This window comes from Erithacus rubecula, assembly GCF_903797595.1.
Source record: "Erithacus rubecula genome assembly, chromosome: 17".
NCBI lineage: Eukaryota > Metazoa > Chordata > Aves > Passeriformes > Muscicapidae > Erithacus > Erithacus rubecula.
This window is the reverse complement of record NC_136669.1, coordinates 6,331,767-6,349,649: the sequence shown is the minus strand read 5'-3', so window position 1 is coordinate 6,349,649 and position 17,883 is coordinate 6,331,767. Positions and strand designations below refer to the sequence as shown.

Sequence of the window (17,883 nt, the reverse complement as noted above, 5' to 3'; positions counted from 1 at the left end):
TGCCCATGGCAGAGCATGGAACTGGATGAACTTTAAGGTCTCTTCCAACCCAAATCATCCTATATCTCCCAAGCAGCCAGGCAGGGTGACACCTGCCCAGTACCACTATCAAACACATCCCACCACGTGTTTAGCATGATGGGCACCCTTAAACCCAGGAGCACTGAAAAAAACAAAGAGGCTCCACCCAGCAAATTGCACCTGCTCCATCCAGGCTGCGCTGGGGACACAACCTCACTGCTGGAAGCATGCAAGGAGATGAGCCCCTCATCCCTTACCTTCTTTCATTCCCAAAGAGCCGGGCAACTTCTTCTCTCCCAGGGCTACGAGCCCGGGTTCTCCGCTCTAGCCGCTTCCTCTCCACCTGGAAGGCCTCACGATTACTGATCCTAATGGCCTTGGGAACGTCGGCCAGGGTGGTGTACTGCCGGCTGGCTTTAAAAGAAAGGGGACGCCCCGATTTCTCAGCTCCCCTTCCTACATCTCTGCTGCTGGAGTCCTTGTGCATGGGGCAACTGCTCTTCGAGTCCAAGGAGTTCAGAGAGAAGCTGTGAATCATTCGGTCGCCTGATCGGATACCTGGGGAAGGAAAGGGCTGGGCATGCTCCTGTGAGGGCGATTTGGGATAACTGTACCTGTTGTTCGGGGTGCTGGGGCTGGGTGGGCTTGGTGGGGGTGGTAGTTGCTGCTCTTCCAGCTTGGAGTCTTGTTTGGTCTTCTCCAAGGAAAAGTAGCCGCTCTCGACACGCGTCTTCCGCCCGCAGTCTATCCGGTCTCCGTTCATGGAGCTCTCCTCTAAGGGACAGAGGAGTCACCCTGCTTAGTTTCAAGTCCAAGTACTGCTTTTTAGAGAAACACTCTGATTCCACCCAGGACAGAGGCAGGTGTGAGAGCAAAGCTTGTCTGGGCACCAGCCCCATGTAGTGCTACCTCCTGCACCCTTGGCTTTTCTACTCAGTCCAGCCCTCATGGCCATGGAGATGGTGGGATAGTCTGCAGGGAACTGGGGATGCTGATCCAACCCCTGGGCCAGGTTTGTAGAGGTGAAAGATCTGAACTTTCAAACCAAGAAACGGGCAGTTGCAGTCACAGTGCTGCATCTGTTTCCATCCCTGTCCACAGCTCCATGGGTGCAAGGCAACAGACACCTCACTGCAGAAAACATTCCCCATCTGAGTGGGAAGATAAGGGAAATGTCCCCAGCACTGTGACCTGTCCCCAGTCCCCACTGTTCCAGGGAGAACAATGGCATGACCACCACAATGTTACACCAATGCTGGCATCCCCATCTCTCACCTTCCTTGCTGTCCAGCACGGGATCCTTCATGGAGCTGGCAGCCCCAGCCTGGCCTTGCATGGGGCTCTGGGCTGGGCCAATGCCACTGCCACCATCTGCTTGGTCTTTGCCCCTCATTTCTTCCTGCCACAGCGTGGACTTGGTGGCAGGGACCTTCTCAGCACTGGGAATGTTGCTGCTGGTCACAGCCATCTTAGCAGGACCAGGCTCCTAAAGAAGCCAGGAGACACAGGAAGTTAGAGAGTTTGCCCCAGCTCCACACTCAGGGTCCCCAAGGGCTTGGCCCTGAGGTGTGAGTTCCACATAGCTTGGGTGCTGCCCACGACACATCCCAGCAGGACAGTGACATGTGTCAGTGCTTTACACCTTTTTAAAACAATCCCCATCATCTTCAGTGCTTCTCTGCTACCAAGGAGCTCTGGAGTCCATCAGATGATGGATGATGTCCCTTTGGTGGCCACAGCCCAGCCAGCCCAGGTCCAGAACGTGACCCAGAAGAGGCAGCAGCTTTCCCAACTCCTTCCTTGGCTTTGTTCATTAGCAGATGTTTTGCTGTTGTCATATTAAGCTTCTGCATTCACAGATTATTTTTCTTAAAGCCACCAATAAATCAATGACAATTAACTCCCCTTTGGACTGTGGGAAGTTTTCCAGCTGCTTATTCCCTTTCCACAGAGCAGGGGGGAATACAGAAATGCACAAACTGGTAACTGAAAGCTGGGAACAAGGGCTGCAAAGAGCACCCTCTCTATCCCCCCCTCCCACATCAGGTGAGTTTTAGCCCTGCACCTCCACTGGCATCTGCAGGGCTGTGCTGGAGCCACCAGGGAACTCCCAGGGAGTGGGTCCTGGCTCCACACACAGCCATGACAAGCAGCAAATGACCTCAATTTAAAAAAAAAAAATCCCCTTGGGAAATTTCACACTAAAGGAATGCAGTGTTGGAGGTAAATGATCCAGAGTTCACAGGCATCCTGCTCAAGGGGACCCTGCTCAAGAAGAGGATCAGGCCAATCTCCAAGGTCCCCTGCACCCTCCTTCATTGATCCAAGCCCAGAGCTAATCACTAGCTCAGGATATAAATCTTGATATATCTCTTACACACACCCCCATGTAATTATTTGTAGATATGTATTTAATTAGGCAGAGATGTGGGCCAAAAAGGAGTCTGTGAGGAGCAGAGACATTAACTCTCTGCTGCTCAGGGGTATGAACAACTCCAAAAGGCAGAATGCACCAAAATCAGCAAAACCAGCCTCCAGTTGCACAAGGTGTGTCTGGGCACGCTCTGCTTAGCTGAGCCTGCCACACCCCTGTGCAAACCCAGGGCAGAGCCTCAAATCCCACCTTTCAGCCCCAAACCCTGCCTCGAGTTCCCATGGGCAGCAGGCAGGCACAGGCATTCCAGTCTCTGCTGCTGCCTGCACCTCTCTGCTGGAGCACAGCAAAAGCTGCAGGAGAAACCTGCCTTCTCCCCCTAAAACTGCAACCTGCTTGCAAAGCAAAGTGAAAACACCTAACACTCCCTGTCCAAAAAATCTGCAGCAGGAGTGGTATTCCCTGCATTGCTCCCACCCTGGGGATTTTGCAGAGGGATGATGCAAAATGATGGGGGGAGTCAGAAATGACCTTGATGCTCCAGAAGCATCCAGCTGTAACCTAACTTAGCTCTACCACAGGCAAACAAAAACTATGTGAGAGTGAAAAAAAGCAGAAATATCCAATTGTTTTTTTTTAATATCACAAAGGTGCCCACCCACCCCCCAGCAGTTCTAAGACATGATCTACTGTCTGATTATTGTGTGGCCATCTTTAGGAAGAGTACAAGCTTTCTGCACCAGCATATGGAGAACAAGCTGAACAGCAGCCAACTTCAGGAGAGCCCATTTCACAGAAGAGAAATTGGTGCTTATTTTCTCCTCAGCATCCTCCTCCCTTCTCTGGACCAGCCACCTGCATCAGCAGGATCTAGGAGACAGAGGAAAGATGCTGCTTTTGCCTTTGCAGGTTGCTCCTAAGTGCCTGACACAGCACAGCATCCATCCAGCAGCAGTTCCCACATGGAGGTTGGTTTTGCAAAATGAATTTGACTTTTTCCAGCACCATGGGGCTGGAAGCTATGGGATGGAGAGACTGGAAGGAGGTAGCAAGCAAGACAGGGTGTCTGTCCCAAAACAAGAGGGCAGTGTGCCACAAGGGTCCCTGGTCCCTATCCCCAAGCACCTGGGGAGCCCATCTGCCCACGGGGAGCCAGCATCCTTCCCACAGCTGCTTCCCTTATTTGGTGCTCAGGAGCTCAGATCCTGTACGGTTTCCAAGAAGTTGCCATGGTGATGAAATGTAACCCAGAATGATGTTTTTCTGGCTCTGCGCCTCTTCTCATCTCCACCCCGTCCCCTCCTGAACCCAGCCTGGGTTTAGTGGAGCACCCCAGCCAGGGTGAGCATCCCTGTCCTGCTGCATCCACTCCCTGGGGTGCCCCAAATGCAACAGTCCTTTTCTTGGGAATTGAGGATTGACAACTCATAACATGAAGGGAGGAGGCATCTTCCCTGGAGCATCACCAGAGCCAGCACTTGAAGGGTTGTTCAGGCTCTGAGGCAAGGGGTGGCTCAGACTTACAGCTTGGTGTGCAAAAAAAGATCATCTTCCCACTAAATTTTTTCCCAATGCCCAGAACATCTTTATCCAGAGGAGTGATGAAAACTTATTCAAACAAACACTGTACAAAACCCATCCGCTGCCCAGTTTGCACCAGGGCCATCCTTGGAACTTCATCAAAGAGGACCTGAAAACCAAGGCTCAGGGGAGCCCTGACCAAGGCTCAGGGGAGCCCTGATGCTGGTTTTGGTCCCCAGCACGGCCAGAGGAGCCCTCCCAGCCAGCCCCCTGTGGCAGTGGGACGTGTGCCCAGAGGTCAGGCAGCCTCAGGGACACGGCTGTTCTCAGCCCTGGCGAGGGACGAGGGTGGCCTTGGGGTCATGTTCCCCATCTGTGGGATTGTCCCCCATTCCAGCCACGTGGGAGCCAGGCAGGAACGAGTGAGTCAGGCCGGCCCCACTTTTTACCATTTATAGTCAAAGTGAGCACGAAGCCACTGCTGGGTCCCTGGAGAGCCCAGCTCCGGCCCCCGGAGCTCCCAGCCTGGCCCTGGCCTTTAGTATTTTCCTTTCATTCCCATTATCTCTGGGGTCATCTCAAAGGGAGTAACTGGAGCCCGATGGAATTTCATCCTGTTTCTGACGAAATGGCCCATGAACAGCACCTCTCCCTAGAGCCCCATGGGGACCATGTGGCTTTGTGGCCACTTCCAGGATTGTGTGCAGGGGTGGCACCACAAAACAGCACACAGGGGGCAAAACGTGGCCCCAAAGCAGCTGGGAAAGCAGGAGTGTGTGACCCTGAAGTGATGAGCAGGAATTAATTCACACTGATCTGCTGCCCTGGTTTGCCCCAGCTCTCACCCTCCACACAGGCAGCATCAGAGGGCTGTTGATCCCAATGGCTTGGGGGGATCTAGTTCAGGACCAGAGCAAGGCCATGGCCCTTGAGGGAGGCAAGGGACTGGGTGACAGTGTGTGTGTGTCCCTGGGTTACCTGGGGAGTTGGGGGCTCTACCTTCCTCTTCTTCTTCTGATTTTGCTTGTTTGTCCTGGGATAGACGATCAGCATCTCCAGCCACCTGCATGCAGAGAAAGCAGAAGGTGAGGTCTGTGCCACAGGGACAGGAGTGATGCTGACCTGGTCAGGGTCAGCTTGGTGAACAATACCCAGAAACCATCCCAACCAGCTCCTGGGGGAAAAATAAAACAGGAGAGTAGGGACTATCCCAGGGTGGTTTGGCTCAAACCTTGCTCTCTGCAAAAGTGAGGCCACAGCCAAGGCTGACATGGGGCAGGGATTCAAGGATCCTGAAAGAGAGTGGAGAGGGACAGAGCCTCCAGCAGAACCGTCCCCTTGAGCGATGCCAACACCCTCACACTGCAGACAAAGCGCTTTTGTCCAAGGAAGAGCAGCTTGAACTTGGCATTGAGGAGTCCTGAGTCCTCCCACCGTGGCCTGACAACCTGCCCCCGCATCTCTGAGAACTCCACAGGGATCCCTGAACCACTGGGAAACATTCCTGCTCCAAATGTCCCTGCTCCCCTTTCCCTCTCCCCCTGCTTTGCACGCTGCTGCTGTAGAGTGTCCGGAGATGACCACATCAAGTGGGGTTTGGTTAAGCAATAAACGCCAGAAGCACAGAATGAACGTAAAACAAATTCTCCCCCAGCCAGGGAAACCTTCCTGTCGTGCTGCAACTGCAAACGAAACCAGCCTGGCTCAGCCCCAGAGTGGGACTGCTGGGGGATGATTAATGCCTGCACTCAGGAGCAAACACACTGCTTCAAAACCCATCGCTGGGCTGATGAGCAATAAATCAGCCCCACCTCACTCTGCAATGCCTCTCCCTCCCACAGCAGGCAGGACCAGCAACAAAGGCTGAGCTGGGAACCAGAGCGTGGGGAGAGGGTGGAGAGAGCAGGCCATGGGGGCTGGCCATGGTTTGGGGCACAGGCACTGCTCCTGCCAGCGAGGAGAGCAGCTTGCTCCCCTGTGCTCTGATTCCCACATGGCTCTGCATCCCAGCTCCACACTGCTGTGAATGGGGCTGGAGGGACAGTTTGAAACCCAAAGTTCACCTGTGCTCACTTGTCTCAGTAGGGCAAGGAAATTTCTATGTATGAAAATACTCATCTGGTCAAAATCCCAAGCTCTTGGTATAAAAATGTATTTCAAAAAGTATTTACAAAATGAGGGGAGTCACAACCGAAGACAAGGCTTTGAAATAGAAATGTCAGTAGAAAGTGCTGACTCTGCTGCTGCCAGAACTGGGGGAGGCAGGAGATGCTGTGCCTTGGGAACAGTGGGAAAGAGCCAGTGTTCATCCCTTCAGTTTCCCACTGGAGTTTCAAATGTTGTCAGATTTTGGGAGGGAGGCATTGAGCTCTGGGCACTCCATGTAGGAAAGGCTCTCAGGTGAGCAGCAGCACAGCCACACTCTGTCACTGTGTGCTGGCAGCTCGGCTCTCCCAGAGCTCTGCACCTTCATAAGCACCAGCTTCAACCCCAGCTGGCACATGAGTGATGCAAGAGGATGTTTCCAGGTCACCACCCAACAACTGGAGTTGGGAAATTCCCCCTGATTTGCTCATTTTAGCGGTCTAATCTTTGGTGTCACTGAGCCACTGCATTCCTGTGATATTTTAATCATCCTTGGAGGTGAGATGCTGCATTGGGACCAAGGAGGTGGGGAGCATCCACCCCAGGATTCCACATCTGCCCAGGGATGGATGAGGACCAGAGGGTGTATGGCACTTGGAGTTGGACTAGGAGCCCCAGAATGATGAAACCTGCCACTGGTGTGGGGACAGGAGCTGTGCCAGTGGGCTGGGTGCCTGATGGGATCCCCAAAAGCACTGCGGGGTCACCACAGCACCCATCATGAACTCCAGCACCCATCATATGCACAGCCACAGCACCCAGCCTTGATCAAGGTCCTACCCACCCTCCTCTTCCTCCTGGCTAATGGAAGAGCCTGGGAGTGGCTCAGATGTGCACTCACCCACTGATGATCTCCTTGTTCTCGGCCCGGATGAAATGCTCCTTCTCCGGGGTCAGGATGCACAAGGAGAACTTCTGCCCTGTCCTGCTCTCCCCATCCACCACATCTGTGCACTGGTTCATGTTGATGGTGCCCTGTGGGAGGGTGGTTGGCTGCAAGGGAAAGGAGAAAGAAGCAACTTTAAGGAGAGAAGAGCAGAGGAGAGCAGAGCTGAGCCCTAAAACCTTTCCTGGAGGATACCAGGATCCTATACACCAAGATGCTTTACCCACAAGTAACCAGATCCCATCTGTGTGCCCTGCACAGCACAAGTGCACAGCAAAGCTCTGTGCCACACATCTGGGGACACAGAACAACAGGTACAACTCCTGCCAGACCACTGCTGCCAGTAAGGTGCTTGTCCTATGCCCAATATCCAGGGAAGGATGGCTGTCCTCTGTGGCACCAAGGAAGGCACCAAGTGGCAGCTTTGGGTCTGCAGCTGCAAACCATCTGGGCTGGTGGGGTAACACCTGGGGACAGGGATGGCAAAGCAGCAAGGTCCCACTGCCCTCAGCACAGGATGGCTCAGAGAGATAGACACAAGTGATGTTTTCCCCACTAAAATTAAAGAAAAACCCATGGAGTTTGCCAGGGAGGGACTGCAGCATGGAAGGGACCTTGCTTGCTGGGTTTTCTGAACAGCGTCACCTCTCAGCCCCATAGCTCCAAGGAGACCTGGTGAAGTGGGACAGGTGGTGGCCCTTGTGGCCCAAGGGGACACTGAGGGACACCCAGAGGGGTGTCAGCACTGACAAGAGCTGACAGGTCCATCTGGAGCAGCGCTGGCTCATCCGATTACAGCCTATCCATCCATCCATCCCCAGTGCCTGCAGCCCTGCCCCCCAGCAATGCCTTTCCCCACCAGGATCAGAGATACTGGGGTTTTTCCAGCATCCCAGGACAAACCTACACCTGGGACCTAAATGACTGAAGGGGAGACCCCTCTGAGCTGCCAACAGCACCAAAAGAGGACCTAAGGCAGCCTGTGGACACCTCCTCACCCTGCCAAAGCCTCCTTGTGCCCTCCAGATGGCCGGGCCAACAAGGAGACAGATTTCTGGCAGATGCTGTTAAGGTTTTTACCATGGAAACCAGCTCCCCTGCCAGCAAAACCCCTCCAAAAGCAGCCTGTGCCTTGCAAAGAAAGGGTGGTGGGGGAGAACTCAACAACCCTAGCCTACAAATCCAGAAAGTTCAGTTCAGTCCCCCAGAGCCCCCAGTTAAGCCATCTGTGGGAGGTGGGAAATAGCCCCTTTCCCCAGGAAGAAGGCTTTCCCTGCAGCTGTGTCCCTGGGTGGGAGCATCCTATGACAGCCCAGGGGTGGCAAAGAGCCATCACAGGTGCTGCAGCACTGGGGACCAGTTGTACATCAGGGACACTAAATCCTCCTCTTTTCCTTGTGGAAATCAGCATCCAGAAACCCCCCAGGATGGAGGGAGGGAAAGCAAATGCCCAGCCCCCCCGCCCTGCACTGTCATGGGTAGTCAGCTCCTAAGAGGATTTTTTGTCTTAGACAACAAAAATAAAACCCCGCTTTCCGGGAGCTATAAAAACCCAACGGAAAAACTTTCTCCTGTTCCAAGTGGAGTCTTAGAAAAGTTTTTGTCTTGCTGGCCTCCAGCACAGCCAAGGCCTCCAGGACTGTAAGGGCCGGGTCCAACCTCTTTCCACTCCCAGAGCAGTTTTGCACCAGGGAATTCAACAAGGACAAGGGGGCAAGGAGGAGGGAGGGATCCCACAAGGGGATCCTGAGCCTTAACTCCCTGTAAGGCCCCAGAGGGATTTGGCAGGGAGCTGGCACAAGAGGAGAGGAAGAACCAACACCCTCCAAGCCCATGGCAGCTCAGGGCAGCTGCTCCTGCTGCCCACACCCAGCCCTGACCGAAGCGTGTCAGCAGCAGAGGAGCCGGTTTGGGTCCCCCCCACTGCCAGGCTGGCCCTACAAAGTGGTTTTGCCACTCAGCCCTCCTTGAGAAGGGTGAATGCTGGCATCTTGCACAGACTGACACATGGGTCTCTATCCACCACTGCACCCCTGAGCCAGGACAGCAGGAAAGAGCTGGGAACAAAGCTGGGAATGACTCTCTTCCACCTACCCCAAGGATGAACCCTCCATCCCACAGCAGCTCCCCTGCATCCCACAGCCCTCAGCAGCACATGAAACCTGACAGACCAGCAGCCTCGCTCACTTGGGATGTAAATTCCTTTACACCATTTGTTTCCTTCCTCAGAGGCAGCACAGCCACTTTGAAGTGAAGCAAAATGCAAATGGTGCCTGGTGGAAACCCGTGTGCAAGCACACAAACCCCACCAAGGAAAAGGAGATGGCTTGGACACCTTCTTCACCTCTGAGCACCTTCTGGGCTGTTTCTCAAGGCTGGGGAACCTTGGAGGAAGATGAGCAAAGCTGGCCCTGGCTAGGTGAGGACTGTGTGGATCCAGCAGTTGGAAGGGAGTAAATTAATGCAGAAGCAGAGAGGTGTTGCATGGCAGAGACACCAAAACAACAGGGTTGGGATTTCAGCCAGCCCTTGGAAGAGCAGATGCTTTGATACAAGGCTGAACCCAGCACCAGACCCCAGCTTGGCTTCGTGTCTGAGTGAGGCAGGAGTGGATGCTCAGGCTCAGCTCCTGCTCCTGGCTGTGCCAGTCCTCAGCTGGGGGACAGCCCCATCCCCAAGTGCCAGCCCTGCCTCTGCCCTCTCCTATGCTGCTGCCAATGGAGCCCACAGCTATCCCAGAACTGGATCTGGTGGCTGGGTGTGTCATTTAACTAGGGGTAGGAGTGGAAGCACAGCAGGAAGCAGAGGACACTATTATGGCCACCATCACCAGCTCTCCTTGAGGCCACCAGGTGCCTCCAGCCCAGTCACTGGAGCAGACCCTGTCCCTCACCAGTACAGAAAAAGGAGCACTTGCATCACACAAGCAGCTAAAGCTCTCCAGGCTGCCAGTACCAGCAGAGGAACCAGAGACAAGGAACAATTGGAGACAAGGAACAATTGCATTGCTGTTTCCCTCTGGATGACAGATCCCTATTGACACACACGTGCTCACAGTGTCCCTCTCCACATCACACAAAGCCTGTAGAGTGCTCTCCTCCTCCTCCTCTCCCTCCCTGGGTGCCCAGGGTGTGAGTCATGCCAGGCTCTCTACATCAACAACACCAGCAGCCTCTGCATGAGATCTTTGGATGGATGCTCCTAGGATGCAGAGCTCAGCAACTGCAGCAGCCCCCTCCTTGGCCAGTGGAAAGGAGGGAAAGAAAGAATGGGGACTTAGAAGCTTGAAGGAAGAAATCCCAAGCAGGGCATTATTGCATCCTCCAGCACAGTGCTGGATGCTTCATGGGTGATGAACTCCCAGATACAGGAGTTGATGCTGCAAATCAAAAGGGTTTTTCTGCAAAGTCCCTCATTTCCCTAAGGCACTGCAGGGCTGAGGTAGAAAAACATGATAATTTGAGGTAGAAAAACAGGATTATTTAGATTCAAAAATTTCTGATTTTTTTTTTTTTCCAGGGACATTCCATGCCATTTCTAACACATGGGGATGGTGGCAGCTAGATACAAAATACAAGGGAGCTTTGCTCAGGAGCTGTACATTGGATGTTTTGGAGCAGGTAACCCCATGGTCAAGCACCTGAGGAGGGGCTCTGCCATGACCTCCAGAGCCATGGCCAATGCCCAACCCGCTGTCTGGGGCTATTACACAACGTGGGTTGATGAAATCTGGAACACAACCTTTAAAGAAAGGCGATGGGGCAGCGGGAGGAGGAAACCAAACAAAAGGGACATTTTACTTTCTGCCAAGAACCAGGAGGGGAAGAAAAAAAAAAAAAACACAACAAAACAAACCACAACCATTTGTCTATCTCGCATGGCGGGCTGGTTGCCTTGGCACCAGGGCCTGGCTGTCCCAGGGGAGATGACAGCTCTGCTGTCCCACTCTGGGCTCAGCATCTGCCTGGCCCCGGAGCAGCAGCGAGCCTGCAGCGCCTGGGGAAGAGACATCCATGCTGCCTCTGTAAATGTGTCCTGACAAATGTTAATTCTCCCAGCTAAAATATTCATGAGGGTGGCTGCTGAGTGCTGCTCACTTGAAGCACTCCCAAGTGCTCTGCAAAGGCAGCTCCTGTGTTTGCTAAAAGCTTCACCCATCCCAGTGCCCGGGCTCAGCTGCTCCTGGCAGGATGCAAACAGAAGAGAGCAAGACCTCGCTGTCCCATCCTCATGGGCACATCAGGGCAACATGGAGATAACCACAGCATGGGCAAGGGCACAGACAGAGCTTGGACACAAGCATGGCACTGGGAGCCCAAACCAGAACCACATCCACCATTCCCCCCTGGAGACCATCAAGAAAGCACCAGCATCTTGCAAAGTTATAGAATTGTAGAAACACCTCCAACTATTAACCCAGGACACTGCCAGGTCCTCCACTAAACCATATCCCTAAGCATCACACCTATGACTTTTTTTAACACTTCCAGGGATGGTGACTCCACCACTTCCCTGGACAGCCTATTCCTATGCTTGATCATTCTTTTATTAAAGAAATGTTTCCTAATATCCAACTTAAAATTCCTCTGGAGCAACCTGAGGCTGTTTCCTTCTGCCCTATCACTTGTTAGCTGTGAGAAGAGACTGACCCACATTTGACTACCACCTTTCAGGTAGCTGATGTAGTTGCAGAGGATCTGTTTTCAGATGCAGAGTCACCCCTTTTCAGCCATGCAAGGCGAGGCATGACCTCCTAAATCCCAGCTGGGGATGCAGCTCCCAAATCCCAGCTGGGGATGCTCTGTGCACACACACAGGGCTGGCTCAGCCTGCCCAGAGCTGCCCAGGTGCCAGGCTGGCACAGCAGCAGGGCTTTAATGAGCCTTTTGGGCTTCCTGCCACCAGGCACGAGGCTATCGATATGGCCACAACGGGGCTGCAGCGCTGCACTGGGCAGATTTTATTACACTTATAGATCAGCTGGCAGGCTGAGCATCCTGGATTTATTAAATTAGACAAAGGCTCTTGAAAACAACCTCTGTGGGCTCTGCAAAAGGATGGACTGGAGCAGTCACTCATTGAAGGGCAGCAGAAGGTTGTGCCCCTGCATCGCCCATGGCAGCTCTGCTTTTCCTGTGCCATCCAAGTAAGAGGCACCTTTTCTTGGCTACCTGAGCACACCTTGCTCACCTGCAAGCTTCCTGTATCAGCATCTACTGCTCAGTGAAAGCCACTGAGAAACCTCTGCCCATGCACAGGCAATGGAAAAACATGGTTTTTTCTACACTAGCAGGGTAATCATAGAATCATAAGGTTGGAAAAGATCTTTAAGATCATCCAGTCCAACCATCAACCCAGCACCACCACCATGTTCACCATTAAACCATGTCCTTAGGCGCCACATTCAGAGGAAGGTATCAAGCAACACATGTCCCTGCACTTCAGCACTCATACCTTGTGCCCCTGTGCAAGAAACAGGGGAAGATGCTCCCAGATGGCACCACTGCCTGGATTCATCAGCCTGCCATAATCATCATCCCCTGTCAGAGATGGAGGCATGAGCAGTGCTCTGCAGATGTGGCCTTGGCACCTGCCAACATGCCTCTGTACTGGCAACAAACCCATGCCAGCACAAGAAGGGGATAGGAGACTAGCCCTGGTGTGCAGCCAGCAATGCAGAACATCCCCCAGACGGATAAATGCCACAAATGCCACTTCCCCCAGAGCCACCACAGATTTCCCCACTGTTGACCCTGGCTCGTTCATCACAGGTGCCGACAGCCAGCTCCTGAGATTTGTTTTGCTGAAGGAATTCCCCGTAGCCCCAGGTCAGCCACCCCAAGGAGGTGGGATGGGTTAGCAAGTGCCACACACACCTGTCCCTGCATGCCAGCCCCTGAAGAGTCCTCCTGAGCCTCCACCAGGACATAAAACAACATCAGCTCCCCTTTTACCAGTGGGATGGAATTTTCTTCCCCGGGGAGCAGTTTGAGAAGGGGGTGAAGTGCAGGGGCTGGGCAGGAGAGTTCAGCCAGGGGCCGCTTTTAAGCGGAGTCGGTGTTTATGTGCACAGACAGCGAGTCTAAACACTGAGCGAGGCCAGGAGCTGCCTGCAAACTGCCTGGCTGCACCCTTGGGCTCCTCTCCCACCCAGTGCCACCTCGGCCAGCCATGGGCAGCACCCATCCCAGGGGTGCCCAGGCAGCAGTCTGGGGCCACAGATCCCATCTGTAGCCCTGTCCCCCCAGGTACCCATCCGGCGAGCGGGTGCTGGAGCGGAGCGAGCCCGGCCGGGGCTGTGCGGAGGCTGGAGCCCGCTCGTCTTGGCCTTATAAGGCTATTTTTGCATTGCTCTTGCAGCTCCCAGCTGCTCCCCACTCCAAAGCAGGGTCGGAGTTGGCAGCCAGAGCCTAGCCTGCCTCCTTCCTGTTAACCTTTTTCCTGCTGAACAGCCTCTGAGGGGTCTGTGCATGGTGGGAACAGCCCTAGCCAGTCCTGGCATAATCACCCGTTCTGGGCAGGCAGGGGCAGCAAACCCAGTGGTGGTCACCAAGTGAGTTCAACCTCCCTCAGCACTGGTGTCTGACCCTCTAGGTCCTCAGCAGCATCGACAAATCCAGGAGCCTTTCAGGGAAGCTTGCACCCAAGGATATGCACATTCCATTTCCAATGCAGCTGACGAGGAAGAGAGATGCAGAAAACATTGGCACCATGATGGGAAGGACAGCAAGGCTGGATACCCAGGATGGGGTATCCAGAGGCTGCTCTGAGTTGCCAGCCTGGCTGTTTGTGGACCAAAGCAAAAGCAAAACACTGTACAGGGAGCTCTGAGCATCCACTCAAGTCCTATTCCAATTCTTTGGGCACCAAAGCAGAAGCCCAGAAATGCACAGGCTTTTGCCAGTCTTGCAGTGCCAAAGGCATCACCTTGCAGCCCCACAAACCCAATAGTTATTCCTTCCTCTTGCTCTATGGGATTTAAATGCATTTAAAATGCAAAATGTCCTCCTCCCCTCTGAGAAGGGGGGGTGGGAGGAATACATCATAACAGATCCAACCCCATCTGCTCACAGCTGCCAGCATGGCATCTTCCCTGCTCCCGGATGCACAGGCACAACAGCCAAAGGGAAAGCAAATATCTGCAGCCTTTCAGAAAGTTGTCATGGTAATCAGCCCGATGGCAAAAACCTGGCAAGACCATGCACAGACCAGAGCTTGGTGCAGGGATCATGACAGGAGTTCCCTGGAGAGGGAACTGCAGTCATTTGGGGGTGGGAAGGAAAATCCAGCTTCATTTGCATCTTGATACTTGAATCTTAAATTGCACAGTTCCAAATTGGCCTTGTCAACTTTATCCTCCACCCCCTCGGTGTAGGAGACGAGTCCCAGGTGGTCCCTGCACTGCATGCCAGGCACACATGTGCAGGAGCTCACCACCACCTCTGTGCTCATGGCCCTCCACAGCAGCAAGGGGCTTCACCAAACACCAGCAACCACATCTCCCTAAGGTCACCCACACACAAAGATGCTCATACACACAGTGATGCCAGTTTTGGACACAGCTCAGGAGGAGGAAAGCTTGGATCAAAGCAGGATGACCTCTACCCATGCTGGCCAGCCCTGCTCCACCACAGCTGGACCTGGATTTCTGCTTCATTGGGGTGAGGGAACACGACCAAGGTAATTGTCATCCAATGAAAGCAGTAAATTAGATCAATCAAATCCCTGTCCCTCCCACTAAGTAAACCCATCCCCTTCCAGCCTGGAGGGGAAGGAGGGACAGGTCTCCTCATCCCCAGCCATCCCACAACCTCTCCTGCAAATGCAACCAAGCAGAGGACTCAGTGCAAGGACACAGGGACAGAATGAGCCATCAGCAGCATCACAGCCACCTCCAACAGCCATCACCTGGAGCTCTGGGTAATTTCAGGTCCTGCTGCCCCCATGGTGGGGTATCCCACCTTCACTCCCCAGGACTGTCAATACAGGGTCTTGTGCCAGTGCTCAACACCTGCAGAGGAGGAGAGGACAACCCTGGGGATCAGCAGCACCAGATCCACCGGAGGCTCGGGCAACTCCCACGGGTGCAGATGCTTCAGTGGAAGTTCTTGAATCCGGCCAGATTAGTCTGGAAATCTCATTATTCCCCAGCGCTGCTGTTATGAGCTTTGCAGAGCTTCCTGCTGGGCTGGGAATACCAGGATGCTGGGCTCCCAGGGAGCTTGGGGTCTGCAGCTGGAGGTGAGGGCCAAAGAGCTTGGCTTGGCCAACCAAGCAGTAGCCACATCCTGCACCCCACACCCCTACAGAAAACCCCACACCCACTCTGCATTGCTTCCAGACTAGTCTGGACTCTGCAGACCTTCCCAAAAGCCAAGGTGATGGCTGGAGAGTCAAAACTTTGACCACTGGCCATCCCACCAAATGGCACAAAATGTGAGCCTCCCGGGCAGTTCCAAGGAGAAAAGTTCCCAACAGGCACACATGACATTGTGGGGTAAAGACCCAGGAGCAGCTTGATGTGGTGGAGTCACTGACACTGATAGCAAAGAGCCTTCCTGGCCAGGCAGACACCACCAGGTTCACAGGACAGTGGCACCTGGGGTAAAAAGTGCTTTAAATGCAGGAAAATTCCAGCTAACACATGAGGCTGCTGGAACTGTCCCAGGGTTGCAGCATTTTCTCCCTAAACCTGCTGCTCACATCTGGCTCCTGTAGAGGAGTACAGGGAGAGGAGAGAGTTCACAGCCTCCCTCCTTTGGGAGCAGCTGTGCAATCCCAGCAGTGAGGAGCAATCTGGGGGTAGTGCATGTGAGGGTGATAAGCACAAGAGGTTTCTCTATTCCCCATGCCTGGGATGACAGACTTCACCCCCCAGCATTGGCCTGTATCTGGCATTAACCACCCATGCAAGCTGAACATCCCCTCCCTCCACACATCTGCTCCATCCATAATCCCTGCTGTCCCTCCCCTAACAGGAAAGCAGCCAGGAAAGTGAACCAAAACCCTAATTATATCCTAGTAGCTCCCCAGCACCCTGGTGATCCCTGGGACTTTATTGATGCGATCACAGCAGGGCTGATGAAATGTGGAGGAAAGGGCCAAGGCTGGGTGTGCTCCAAAACTCCACCTTTTCTCTCCAGTCACACCACAACAGGTGGAAATCCCCTATGAGCTCAGGATGCTGCTGCTACACTTCTGTGTGCCTGCTCCCTCTGTCTCCTCTGCCCAAGGACCAGTCACCCACAGCAAAGGGATTGGGAGGAGAGTGGGGACAGCCATGGGTCACAGAGGGAGAGCAGCCCATGGCCTCACTGCAGGGCTTTGTTTGGCCATAAAATCATGGAGAGCCACAGCTACAGCACCTGGAGCCACAGCACCCAAGGCAAGAGCCAAGACCCCCAGGATCATCCCACAAAATCCCAGAATGGTTTGGGTGGGAAGGGACCTTAAAGCCCATCCAGCTTCAATTCTCTGCCATGGGCAGGGACACCTTCCACTATCCCAGGCTGCTCCAAGCTCCATCCAACCTGGCCTGGGACACTTCCAGGAATGGAGCAACCTGTACCAGGGCCTCCCCACCCTCACAGAAGGATTTCTTCCCTGCAGCTCTATGCCAAGGGGTGCCATGGCACCAGAGATGGGGCCATGGAAATGTGGGACCTTCCCAGCTTTCCTGAGCACCTGGAGCACCCCAAGCCCCACATGCAGCACCTCTGTCCCTGGACCTGCTCTCCTGGGGCAGCACAAGAGGAGCCACGCTGCCTGTGGCAGAGCACAAGGCTGCTAACACACTCGCACAAACCAGCTGCTGGATCAGATCCTGCAGGAAGGAGGTGAAGGGTAAGTGAAGCTGCTGCACACGTGATTTACCTACGGTAATTTCAACTTTCAGCAAGACTGTCTGGCAGTTTTATCTCGTTACCTACTTGCAGTCAGACTTCAGTGAGTGGAGGGAAGCTTTGAAGAAACAGGGCAAAGTAAAAATATCTTACAAAATACATATTACCAAGAGTATATTCACACGCTGCTACCTGGTCCAGTATAAAGAAAAAGCAGTGTTTTGATGGCATTTTTTTTCTACTTTTGTATCTTGCAGCCCATGGTAAGTAAATGAACAAGACCAATAATCAAACCTGCCTGGAAATTCTCATTTTTCACCAGAATGCCTCAAAACAGCAGAAAGAAAAGGGGAAAGACTCCTGCAAAAACCCTGTGCTTGGTAACTCTGAGAAAAGTTGTTTACAAAACCTCACTGAAGACCTCAGCATGTCTCCACGCAAGTTTTAACCTGACGTCCCTTTTACAGCCTCCAAACCTGATGAATAATTCATGCCTAGGATAAAGCAGAAATATCATATTCACCAATGCTTACCTAACAGAGACACAAGGACTGAAAATAAGTCATTTATTAACCCCAAACCGTGTTGCTGCTTGAACACAGGGCACACACCTCGACTTTTGGTGGAAAAATTGCTCCTGAGCGAAGAACACACTGAGACCCTGTGCTCAAACTCAACCTTGTCCTGGGCTCAGTGGGGGGAAGGCTGGAAGCTGCCACCCTCCATCCTCCTCCTCGGGGGTCGCAGCTGCCCCTTCCCCATCGATGGGAAGCCCACAACCCCGTGCTCGCCCACGGCTCCAGCCGCTTTCTCAGGCATTCCAAAATTTGGCCGGAGTCTCCTTTTGCAGCACACCCCCTCGCACGGCTGGACGCCTGCCTAATTGCGTATTTATTTATTTCTGCATTTTCCCAGCTCCCCGCACACACTGATGCAGGGTGGGTTGGGTTCGGGGGGGGTGGGGGTGGGGGGAAGAAACCAAGGCCGGCTCCCAAAAAAAAAAAAAAAAAAAAAAAAAGAGGGAGTGCAGCTCCCCACATTCCCCGGAGGGTGGGAGGAAGCCGGGAAGCGCAGGGCTGGCTGGGAAAGGGGTG

At 53.6% G+C, this 17,883-nt stretch overlaps 1 protein-coding gene across 10 annotated transcripts in view; it reads right to left on the bottom strand.

The window, feature by feature from the left end:
• MPRIP (myosin phosphatase Rho interacting protein) overlaps positions 1-17,883 on the bottom strand; it is a 72,949-nt gene that overhangs the window by 34,878 nt on the left and 20,188 nt on the right. For 4 of the 10 annotated variants that reach the window (XM_079320418.1, XM_079320421.1, XM_079320420.1 and 1 more), the window contains exons 4-7: positions 6,903-7,054; positions 4,895-4,979; positions 1,297-1,507; positions 279-795 (exon numbers count right to left, since the gene is read on the bottom strand). In XM_079320418.1, coding sequence (XP_079176544.1) covers positions 279-795; positions 1,297-1,507; positions 4,895-4,979; positions 6,903-7,054 — 965 coding nt within the window. The remainder of the gene's footprint in view (positions 1-278; positions 796-1,296; positions 1,508-4,894; positions 4,980-6,902; positions 7,055-17,883) is intronic. The other 6 variants (XM_079320425.1, XM_079320427.1, XM_079320419.1 and 3 more) reach the window with 3 other exon arrangements.